The sequence below is a fragment of the Salvelinus alpinus genome, chromosome 2 (genome assembly GCF_045679555.1).
Source record: "Salvelinus alpinus chromosome 2, SLU_Salpinus.1, whole genome shotgun sequence".
Taxonomy (NCBI): domain Eukaryota; kingdom Metazoa; phylum Chordata; class Actinopteri; order Salmoniformes; family Salmonidae; genus Salvelinus; species Salvelinus alpinus.
The window spans coordinates 57,521,160-57,533,889 of NC_092087.1; the positions used below are offsets into that span (position 1 = coordinate 57,521,160).

General features: G+C 41.5%; 1 protein-coding gene across 2 annotated transcripts in view; it reads right to left on the reverse strand.

Moving 5' to 3' along the window:
• Positions 1-12,730, reverse strand: part of LOC139565532 (cadherin-22-like) — a 316,857-nt gene that overhangs the window by 60,821 nt on the left and 243,306 nt on the right. For both annotated transcript variants that reach the window (XM_071385969.1, XM_071385959.1), the window contains 3 exons: positions 12,032-12,219; positions 7,648-7,904; positions 3,773-3,909 (listed from right to left, as the gene is read on the reverse strand). In XM_071385969.1, coding sequence (XP_071242070.1) covers positions 3,773-3,909; positions 7,648-7,904; positions 12,032-12,219 — 582 coding nt within the window. The remainder of the gene's footprint in view (positions 1-3,772; positions 3,910-7,647; positions 7,905-12,031; positions 12,220-12,730) is intronic.

Sequence of the window (12,730 nt, forward strand, 5' to 3'; positions counted from 1 at the left end):
TTTCTGCTGTAGCACACCATATGAATGTATGGATCATAATGTATTTACTGTTTTATTAACATGTTTTCAAGTTCTGGTGACAAATCATGCATTCCGAAACTTGCATAGATTGGAATGGACGCATATGATGTGTGTAAAATACTATAATGTTGTTCTGATTATGATGAGCTAATGCTAAGCTATTTGCCGGCTATGTGTGGCGCCATGTTTGTTGACATCATACAATGCATTCTGTTTGTCACGTCAGCGTCTGTCAGACCAAAGATGTTATCACAAGGGTTAGTTCACTCGACTGACTTATGGTGCTTTCAAGACAACTGTGACGTCAATGATTTTCAGGTCAAAAGTCGGAGTTTTAGAAAGAGGCCCGAGTTCCCGAGTTGGAATTCTGAATTGGATGACCGTTCAAAACTCGAGTTCCCAGTTGTCTTGATCGCGGCATCAGATCGTAACTTTGGTACATCAGGGTTGCCAGCTCAGACCCCCCTTTCCAAGGGGTTTATTTTTATTTAGCATATAACCGTCTCTTGTGTTTGTTCCCCATTTATTGATAAATTCCCCATCATAGTAGTATATTATGCATTATATCCTCCCACGATACCGTCCCCCATTTTTACCCCCCACAGACTTACAAACCCCCCTAAAATGGTTTCATCCCTGTTTAGCTTTTGTGCTATGGTTAGGCTAGGTAGTAGGCTAGTATTTGATGTGATGATCTGTGAGGTGAAAACATTTTATTTGCTTTGTGATTTGTCAAAAACGGTAAACGACTTGTCAAGACATGTGCTCCGGTTCTTGTATACACTGTAACAAGCACATCAATGATTTGTAATATGCCGAAAAGTGGCTAAACTAAGTTAATATTTTTCAGGCAATGAGCGCAGCCATCTTTGACTTTGTTTATTTGCGTTTTATAGTGAATGGCATTCTGGGATTAGGGAGTTTTCGCTTGTCAAACTTAAACAAATATGGCTACCATCATAAAGAATTTAGCTGCTGTTAGCTTAGCTGACATGCATTTCTTTTCTAAACAGCATTACATTCGTCTCTTGTGCTCACCAGAGATGTGGTACATTGTACTAGTCTAGCTTTTAGGTCACTAACCTGTTATTTAGACTGGTTTATGGATTGAGTTTGGCTGTGGATGTGTGATGCTTGGATGATGAAGTTCACATTTATCTTTTACAATAAAAGGTCAAATTGTGGAATACAGTTTAAGACCTTCATTTTTCGTCAGTACAAAAAATTATTTAGATGCTGTTTCAGACAACAATGGTGTTTAGACTTGTTTGTTGCATCATAAGTTCTGTTGCTACTGTTCCAATCACGTATTTGAGATCGTACCACTTAACAATGACCACAAATATGTGATTGTACACGTCAAAGGGTTAAGGTCAATAATGGAGTTGGGGAATAATGAGGTCATGTTATTTTACTGTAACCTTAAATTGGCCTCATTCAATTCAACCTTTTGCCACTCCAACGGTAATTAGTCGAAGAGTCATAAAACCAAGTTGCGCAAAACTTCTGCTCAGTGTCCTCGGGACTGGATGAGCCACTGGTGATAAGAAACATTTGGATAGAATTTCTGATGAAATCAACCATCGACTTTGTTTGTCTGGGCTTTTTTTTTTAGATGCAAGGAAGGGCCCTGTGTATATGCTTGCTATGGGCTGAAATTACTGTCTCACACCCTTGAATGGTCAATTAACATTAAAATATGCCTATGACATAATGCACAAAGAGGAAGAGCACAAAAGCAAACTATTTTTTATATTGAGAATTACAGCTCCAAGCAGATACTGAAAGACTCCTGAATAAAAATTTGCTCCATGTTTGCATAAGAAGTTCAAATCAAATACAATGTTAACACAACAGGAATAAAATACACTAGAAAGGAGCTATATACAGGGAGTACCAGTACCAGATCAATGTAAAGAGGTACAAGGTATTTGATGTAGATACTGTATGTAAACTCAGCAAAAAAAGAAATGTGAAATACAATACATTTTCCATAACCAGAAATATTGTATTTCCAGCTGTTTGAAGCTGGTGTACAAAATCAAAAGTAAAAGATGCAAAAAGCATACAAAGCATAGAAAGAGAACACATAGAACAGATCTCCTGCGTCTTAGACTTGCTTTCAATGAGAATGACAGATCTTTTAATCACACCTCTATGTGAATTTGGTCGAGTCATCCAAAAAGTTACATATTGTAGCTTTAAGTTTCGTTTTTGAGTCTTTTACTTTGGGTTTTGTACACCAGCTTCAAACAGCTGAAAATACAATATTTTTGGTTATTGAACATATATTTCACAGCTGTTTAGATGGTACAATAATTCTCTACGCTATACATTGCTTGTTTTGTCACATACACTGAAATTAGGCCAACTATTCGAATTTTTGCAACCAGGAAATTGCGGACCGATTTCTGCATGTTGCACCTTTAGGGGAGAAACACAAATACCAAGAGATGTAGAATTCAGTGTGGTTCTGCTGTAATACTTTCTTTCATCCAGTGTGGACAGGTAGGTATTACTAGCCAGATGCAGAATGCAATCTCTTGTGCTTTGAATAAAATCCCAAAATCACATCTGTCGAAGATTAGAAAAAGTACTGAGTGAATGCCCGTCTCTCTTTCCTCCACTAAGTTTAGTCTTTAGGGTATAAGAATAGCTTGTCACCAGCTACTCCACAGTCAGGTTATTACATTCTTCATTTTCTTTGCAAATGAAAAAGCATTAGGCGAGACAAAACAATGTTACATGTGTTCTGCTTTCATTTTGGATTATGTGACAGCTTGGTTGGACGCTGATATTTGTCTGTCAACTGTGATTCCATATCAATATCATAATAATCACATCACGTTAGGCCCATTGATATTTGAAAAAAGAAAACAAACAAGCTTCAGGCTAGTATTATGTCAGTTATTATAGGGGCAGGGCTGGGTGTTATAAACTGTTATGACATATGCTATGTCATTCTCATGACAGTGTTATGTATCATGGCCCTGTGTCTGCCTCTCCATCAAAGGCTTATTAACGATTCTTAAAAACACTTTACTTAAAACATCCAGGTATAATTCTTTAAACTTGTTAGAAGCATGTACTGTATGAGCCTTTACAATATCTTATAAACTGGGTAGTTTGGGTTCTGGATGCTGATTGTCTGAAAGCTATTGTATATCAGACATTATAAATTGGGTGGTTCGAGCCCTGAATGCTGATTGGCTGACAGCCGTGGTATATCAGACCGTATACCACTGGTATGACAAAGCATTTATTTTTACTGATCTAATTACATTGGAAACCAGTTTATAATAGCAATAAGGCACCTCGGGGCTTTGTGGTATATGCACAATATACCACGGCTAAGTGCTGTATCCAGGCACTCCGCAACAAGAACAGCCCTTAGCCGTGGTATATTGGCCATATACCACACCCCATCGGGCCTTATTGCTTAAATATACCACAGGTATGACGCAAAAATTACTTGTTTATTGTTCTAATTATGTTGGTAGGTTTATAATAGCAATAAGGCACCTCAAGGGTTTGTGCTATATGGCCAATATACCACGACTAAGTGTTGTATCCAGGCACTCCGTGTTGCATCTTGCCTAAGAACAGCCCTTAGTCGTGTTATATTGGCCATATATTTATATCGCCACACTTCCTTAGGCTTTATTGCTTAGTTATATAAGGCTTATAATATGTTATGTCTTTCTATGCATACCATGCAATACAACATTATTTATAGTACTGTAGTGTTTACCTGCTTCCACTGCCATCACAGTAATGTTGTGCCAGCCAGCCGTCTCTCGGTCCAGAATATTGCCCAGCGTGATGGCACCCGACACTGGATCAATGTGGAAGATCTGCTCCTGGTCCGTACTCCGGTCAATGGAGTACCTGGTAGGGAGAATGAGAAAAAGGGGAATACATAATTGAATGGGGAGTCCATCTGCAATTCTTTTTTAGTGGTGCCCTAACACTGTGGCCCATGGGGATATTGCCAGTTGCATTTGACATCAGGTTATGGCTTCACATTAGCATTTTCAAGTGGGAAAATGTGAGCCAGACTCAAAAGACGCTGAAAATAATGATGCATTTAGCCGATGTGCTTGTTTCCCTACTGCACATTTGTCCCCAAACATGTCTGCGGTTTCAGCCCTTGCTGGAGAAAAAAACATAATTAATATTTAATGCTGCACTCCAATGAAACCAAAATACATTTGCACATCCTTGTGGTTGGCTACTCAAGGACCATTCAGGAGAGTACAGAGCCAACAAAATACGATGAGTAGTTTCTCTTCTTTTTCAGTCGGCTTGTATGCCCATCGGGACTTTAATTAAATATTATGAGGATCATCAGTTTCTTTTTCTACCTTTTCCACAAAAAGCTCATCAAAGGGATTGGTCGGGTCTTTGTACATGCCATATAAGATTGCCAAAAGGGCTACAGTGAGATGAGCTTCTTATAGCCTAGGTTTGGAGAGCATACTGCATCCACAGTTAGATTATTCTAGTCATATTACATTAGTCTGCCTGTTCCACATTTTACATTTTAGTCATTTAGCAGATGCTCTTATCCAGAGCGACTTACAGTTACTGCATTCATATTAAGATAGCTAAGTGGGACAACTACATATCACAGGCATAGAAAGTACATTTTTCCTCAATAAAGTAGCCCCCCCCCCCCCCCCCAATAGGCAATGTTCCCTCTAAACTGCATCTGAATAATCCTCCTCCTCATCTCTAATCCTCTCCTCATCTCGTCAAGCGCGTCTGCTGGTTCAGGTTTTTATTTTTTTTATTTCGAGATGAGGAGGAGGATTATTTAAGATACTATTTGAAGAGGTAGGGTTTCAGATGTTTTCAGGAAGATGGGCAGGGACTCTGCTGTCCTAGCTTCAGGGGAAAGCTGATTCCACCATTGGGGTGCCAGAACAGAGAAGAGCTTGGACTGAGCCGAGCGGGCGCTGCCCTCCCGTAGGGGTTTTGATGGCCAAGAGACCTGAGGTGGCAGAACGGAGTGCTCGGGTTGGAATGTAGGGTTTGAGCATAGTCTGAAGGTAGGGAGGGGCAGTTCCTCTTGCTGTTCCGTAGGTTCTGAATCTGAATCGTAGCTGCAATGTTCATACCAAACATACTATATTAATAAACGGTATAACTAAACTTGAAAAGCTATCATTAAAATATGTTTTATTTATGCAAGAATTGGGGACACACTGCCACCTACACAATATTGATGTAGATTACATAAAATTATATTTCGGCATTCGAAAGTGATATTGAAGGTGTTGAGGCGAAATTATGGAGATGTTACCAATACATTCTATAGCAATTGCAATTGTCAGCACTCTAATATATTCAGGGAGAAGTACACATTTCCAGGGAACTGGGAAGCACTAATAAGATACAGTATGCCACTAAATTGTTTTGACAACACAACTACCCATACACGTCAGTTTCAAGACGCCATTACAGCTTCCCCAGTCGATAAAGAGCTAAAGAAAGAAAAACTTGGTCAGCTTTTGTGTCCAGATTATGTGTTCATTCCTCTGGGCCTCTTAGCCCCTTGGTACAGCTAGTCCCAGCAAGTGGCCACCAATGCCCAGTTGGTGCAGGGTGGCAGGGGTGTGGGAGAGCGATGGACCCTAGGCACCGTGCACCTGGGTTAGTTCCATCCAATAGAGATGATTAAAGTGGTACAGATGGGCATGGCACCGCGCCAACACTCAAGCGGCGGCACTGCCATTGTGTTGTACTTTGCTACACCTGGAGCACTTTCAGTTCAGCCTCATGCATTTTTAATACAGGTAATTTGAACAGCCCGTGTGTGCCGGTGTACGTGAAGCTCTGTTCATCGCACTCGACTAGCCTCTTTTATTCTCCCACCAAAGACCTAAGAGGCTCTGGCACAAAATAATATCATTTTGCTCATAAATAGGGATCTGATCGAACTCAAAGCGGTGTGAGATATTGATGAACCCTCTAGCACGGTCATCAGTCAATGCGGTAGCCCTTTCGGTAATAAAATGGATGAATCAATGTATTCATGATATATATTGCCGTGATGAAGTGGTGTCTTCCCATAGTGCGTTTATTGCCATTGTTTTGATTGAAATGTCAGTCCCAAAGTCCATGTACGCTCCATGACAAACTGGGATGGTTGTTTCTATGGGGGCTCATCTCAACGTGTGTTTGTTGATATAAGAGGACATTTGCATCAGCAGTGTTAGTGAATATCTTATAATTACTTGTTTATAAATGTAGTCCTTATTAGCGGGTCTTTAATTTTACATGAATTTGCACAAATAAAGAAGGGTCATTTGTAGCTACAGTATAAACACGTTTCTATTTGTTGAAAGTTCTACTTCTTTACTGGTGAACCATACATTATACTAATAGAATGCCTTATTATACACTCTTAGAAAAAAAGGTGCTCCCGAGTGGTGCAGCTGTCTAAGGTACTGCATCTCAGTGCTAGAGGTGTCACTACAGACCCTGGTTCGATCCTGGACTGTATCACAACCGGTCGTGATCGGGAGTCCCATTTGGCCCAGCGTCATCCGGGTTAGGGGAGGATTTGGCCGGGGTAGGCCATCGTTATGTAATAAGAATTTGTTCTTAACTGACTTGCCTAGTTAAATAAAATAAAACATCAAAAACCTAAAATGGTTCTTCGGCCGTTCCCGTAGGCGAACCCTTTGAAGAACCCTTTTTGGTTCCAGGTAAGAACCCTTTTGGGTTCTCAAAAGGGTTCTCCTATGGGGGACAGCAGAATAACCTTTTTGGAACCCTTTTTTCTAAGAGTGTAGGCCAATCTCTATGACTTCTTATAGGTAATGTTCCCTCTAAACTGTGTGCGTGCATGGCAGCTCCCCCAGGACTGCCACGCAGAATAAATATCAGCCCGCGCAGACGCACAAGATTGAACTTCACTCAACTTTACGAGTTTCGCCCTGTTAGTTTACACTATCAATGTTTCTCTCTACTGTAATTGTGAGCGAATCATCCGAATATTAGCTCCATTCAACGCAACATACCAAAACGAATCTAACTATGCAATACTTATTTGTCCGTGATTTTGTTTTAGGCAGAGCACATATCGTGAGTAGAGGTGTTTGTTTTGAGATCAAATATTGAGTTATTAGCCCAGTTAGATAATTTCTGGTCAGCAATAGGTGAGTGATGGCTTCCTACAAGAGAACAAAATGTGTACATTTCTACCCATCTTTGAAGATGGGGTCAGGTAAAGAAATGTTTGTCTTAAACGGGCAGTGTTGTATTTTGAGACTGGCTTGAATAAACGAAGAAGCCAATAGGCAGAGGGTTGAAAAGCCTCCATGCTTGTCTGATTCGCTGTACTAATAATGGTATGGGAATAATAATGCATTTTATTTTGTAAAATGGTTTCTTGCATCATACAACGTGACTAAAAACATTGAACACCACACATGGCTGCTACTGTAGGATGCATCATAGAATATCTATTTTCAAGTGAAAATGTTATGGGATGCATTTTCTCAATAATTTTTGATGGTAAGCCACCCTGACAGGCTTACTGTACATTATGATCAAATAGCCACAGTAGCCTACTTGGACACTGGGAAACGCTGTCACAGTAGGATCCATGATCCATACCTGACAGGTGCGTTCTCCATGTCCGGGTCCTTGGCAGTCACAGTGCCCACCAGCGCCCCTAGCCTAGCATCCTCCTGGACCTCCAAGATGGTTCCCTCAGCAGGGTGGAAGACCGGCGGCTCATCAATGTCGTTTACACTGACCCGCACGATGGTCTGGTCCCGAAAAGAACCCAGCTCCGAAAAGCGGGGGTCTACGTGCTTGTTGACAGCCTCCACCACCACGTTGTGTGTGCGCTTGCTCTCAAAGTCCAATGCCTTAACAGAGCACAAACAGAGAGGAGCTAAAGCAGTGACATGTCACAAAGGGTGCCTACGTGTAAGCTGAACAGGTATAAGCACTCCTTCATACCTAAACAGCAATAAGTACATCTGAGCTGTGGTAGTATGCCACTGACATAATGTGTAAGGGCAGTTTACAGTAGATTACACACTGGGTGTAGAAAACATTAAGAACACCTTCCAAATATAGAGTTTCACCCCCCCCCCACAAGGATGCTGGTCCATGTTGACTACAATGCTTCCAACACTATTGGGTGGTGGAACCTTCTTGATACACACAGGAAACTATTGAGCGTGAAAAACCCAGCAGCGTTGAAGTTCTTGACACAAACAAGTGCGCTTGGCACCTACTACCATACCCCGTTCAAACGCACTTAATAAATATTGTGTCTTGCCCATTCACCCTCTGAATGGCACACATACACAATCCATGTCTCAATTGTCTCAAGGCTTAAAAATCCTTCTTTAACCTGTCTCCTCCCCTTCATCTACACTGATTGAACTGGATTTAACAAGTAACATCAATAAGGCATCACAGCTTTCACCTGGATTCACCAGGTCAGTTTATGTCATGGAAAGAACAGGTGTTCATTATGTTTGGTACACTCAGTGTATACGGTGCATTCGGAAAGTATACAGGCCCCTTGACATTTTCCACGTTTTGTTACGTTACAGCCTTATTCGAAAATGGATGGAATTGTATTTTTAATGACGAACCAATAATAATGACGAAACAAAAACAGATTTTTAGAAATGTTTGCAAATGTATTAATATCACATTTGCATAAGTATTCAGACCCTTTACTCAGTACTTTGTTGAAGCTCCTTTGGCAGCGATTACAGCCTTGAGTCTTCTTGGGTATGACGCTACAAGCTTGAAACACCTGTATTTGGAGAGTTTCTCCTATACTTATCTGCAGATCCTCTCAAGCTCTGTCAGGTTGGATGGGGAGCATCGCTGCACAGCTACTTTCATGTCTCTCCAGAGATGTTCGATCGGGTTCAAGTCAGGACTCTGGCTGGGCCACTCAAGGACATTCAGAGACTTGTACCAAAGCCACTCCTGCGTTGTCTTGGCTGTGTGCTTAGGGTCGTTGTCCTGTTGGAAGGTGAACTTTCACCCCAGTCTGAGGTCCTGAGCGCTCTGGAGCAAGTTTTCATCAACAATCTCTCTGTACTTTGGTCTATTCATCTTTCCTTAGAACCTGACTAGTCTCCCAGTCCCTGCCACTGAAAAACATCCCCACAGCATGATGCTGCCATCACCATGCTTCACTGTAGGGATGGTGCCAGGTTTCCTCCAGACGTGACACTTGGCATTCAGGCCAAAGAGTTCAACCTGGTTTCCTCAGACCAGAGAATTTTGTTGTGGTCATGTGCCTTTTACTGAGGAGTGGCTTCCGTCTGGACACTCTACCACAATGGCCTGATTGGTGGAGCGCTGCAGAGTTGGTAGTCCTTCTGAAAGGTTCTTTCATCTCCACAGAGGAACTCTGTCTGGTCACTTGGTCACCTCCCTGACCAAGGCCCTTCTCCCCCGATTGCTCAGTTTGGCCGAACGGCCAGCTTTCGGAAGAGTCTAGGTGGTTCCAAGCATCTTCCATTTAAGAATGATGGAGGCCACTGTGTTCTTGGGTACCGTCAATGCTGCAGAAATGTTTTGGTACCCTTCCCAAGATCTATGCCTCGACACAAATTTTTGGGTATTTTGTTTAGATTGATGAGGAATTTGTTTTATTTAATCCATTTCAGAATAAGGCTATAAAGTAACAATGTGGAAAAAGGGAAGAGGTCTGATGTGTATGTACGAGACATGTACAATGTATATGATATGGGTAACGTGCAATGCATGTATTATGTTGAGGTTGTAATGCACATTGATTATTTTGTGTACAGCAGCACTGTGTGTCTAAGACCGTGATCCCCTCAGGAACAGTAAAGTTAATTCTATTTAATTCTATCATGCTGCAGCTGTACAGTGGCTTGCGAAAGTATTCATCTCCTTGGCATTTTTCCTATTTTGTTGACTTACAACCTGGCATAAAAATTGATTTTTGGGAGGTTTGTATCATTTGATTTACACAACATGCCTACCACTTTGAAGATGCAAAATATTTTTGAATGTGAAACAAACAAGAAATAAGACAAAAACAGAACTTGAGGGTTCATAAGTATTCACCCCCCCAAAGTCAATACTTTGTAGAGCCATCTTTTGCAGCAATTACAGCTGCAAGTCTCTTGGACTTTTGCTCATTCTTCAATGAAAAACTGCTCCAGCTCCTTCAAGTTGTATGGGTTCTGCTGGTGTACAGCAATCTTTAAGTCATAGCACAGTTTCTCAATTGGATTGAGGTCTGGGCTTTGACTAGGCCATTCCAAGACATTTAAATGTTCCCCCTTTAACCATTCAAGGGTTGCTTTAGCAGTATGCTTAGGGTCATTGTCCTGCTGGAAGGTGAACCTCTGTCCCAGTCTCAAATCTCTGGAAGACTGAAACAGGTTTCCCTCAAGAATGTCTTTGTATTTAGCACCATCCAGCATTCCTTCAATTCCGACCAGTTTCCCAGTCCTGGCCGATGAAAAACATCTCCACAGCATGATGCTGCCACCACCATGCTTCACTGTCGGGATGTTGTTCTCGGGGTGATGAGAGGTGTTGGATTTGCGCCAGACATAGCGTTTTCCTTGATGGCCAAAAAGCTACATTTTTGTCTCATCTGACCAGAGTACCTTCTTCCATATGTTTGGGGAGTCTCCCACATGCCTTTTAGCGAACACCAAACATTTTTGCTTACTTTTTTCTGGCCACTCTTCCGTAAAGCCCAGCTCTGTGGAGTGTACAACTTAAAGTTGTCCTATGGACAGATTCTCCAATTTCCGCTGTGGAGCTTTGCAGCTCCTTCAGGGGTCTCTTTGTTGCCTCTCTGATTAATGCCCTCCTTGCCTGGTCCGTGAGTTTTGGTGGGCGGCCCTCTCTTGGCAGATTTGTTGTCATATTCTTTCCATTTTTAATAATGGATTTAATTGTGCTCCGTGGGATGTTCAAAGTTTCAGATATTTTTTTATAACCCAACCCTGATCTCTACTTCACCACAACTTTGTCCCTGACCTGTTTGGAGAGCTCCTTGGTCTTCATAGTGCCGCTTGCTTGGTGGTGCCCCTTGCTTAGTGGTGTTGCAGACTCTGGGGCCTTTCAGAACAGGTCTATATATACTGAGATCTTGTGATACTTAAATAAAGATCACCTGTATGAAATCTAACTAATTATGTGACCTCTGACGGTAATTGGTTGCACCAGATCTAATTTAGGGGCTTCATTGCAAAGGGGGTGAATACAAACGCACCACTTTTCCGTTTAGGATATTTCTGCATTTTTTTCTTCCTTTTTTTCATTTCACTTTACCAATTTGGACTATTTTGTGTATGTCCATTACATGAAATCCAAATAAAATCCTATTTAAATTACAGGTTGTAAAGCAACAAAATAGAAACAACGCCAAGGGGGTGAATACTTTTGCAAGGCACTGTGGTTTGCCAGGTGAATGGTTGTCAAATGTCTCTGGTATATGAAATCTTTACCTTCCAAGCAATCAGTTAAGATTAATGACAATGTTCTGATGTGAAAGAGTGTAATGATTTCCTTCCCACACAGTCAATTAACAGATTGGTTCAACTTAATTAAGATTAGATAGAATCAAGACAATCAGGAATTAGAAGGATCATTCTGCAATTAACACTTGTAATTGCTGTGACGATAGACTGAACTTCTATATGCTTTACAAAATGTAACACAGAACTATCACATTACTGGCACATTCTTTGTTACAGAAAGTAGAACGTTTTGTACTGTAAGCTTTTGCTTCATGTAGGCACAGATCTTAGATCACTGTTTAGAGGCAACTTTATCCTACTCTAACCTTGTGTAGAAGTTACCAGTACACAGATCTAGGATCAGCACAAAACTGATATTATATCATTGTTTAGGGGCAACTTTATCCTACTCTAACCTTGTGTAGAAGTTACCCCTAGACATAGATCTAGGATCAATCCTTATCAAATCCTAACTATACCCATTAGGTGGTAAAACTTTATTTTACTCCCACCTTTTTGATGGTGATGATGGCCTCTTGCGTATCACTGTCGGTGGTGACTTTGAAGAGTTCCCCACCCTCCTCATCTTTGATCAGGTAGCTCATGTCTGTGTTCTCCCCCATGTCTGCGTCCGTGGCGATCACCCTCCCCACCGGCGTCCCCACGGCTGCCCCCTCAGACATCGAAAACTGGTACATCTCTGAAGAAGAGGAGTGGGGAGGTGGAGAAGGTAGAGGGAGAAATGTGTGTAAGAAGAGGAGAGAAGGTGGAGGAGGGTGAAGATTAGGGGAAGCATGAGGGGGAAAAGGATGAGGAGAAGGAGGAAGATGAGGAGGAGGAAGATAATATTTGGGAGGAAGAAGAGAAGTAGATGAAGACGGATGGTAGGAGGAGGAAGAAAGACAAATGCCTTCAATACATAAGCTCACAATTTACTCTATGTATGAGCACTTCCATAATCAGCAAAAAGAGAATTCACCCAGGATCTTTATTCTGTAGAGACAACAACCTACTGACTCATGCATCCATCCACCCCCAGTGTTTGACCCATAATCCCATTGGTACTCACGATTCAATGCCCTATTTGCTATATCTTTAACCAAAGCCTAAAGGAATGTGTGTGTCCACAGGCGTGAAGGAAGCTAAAGTAACTCCACTGCCTAAAAATAGTAAAGCACCCTTTGCTGGCTCTAACTGCCACACAATCAGTT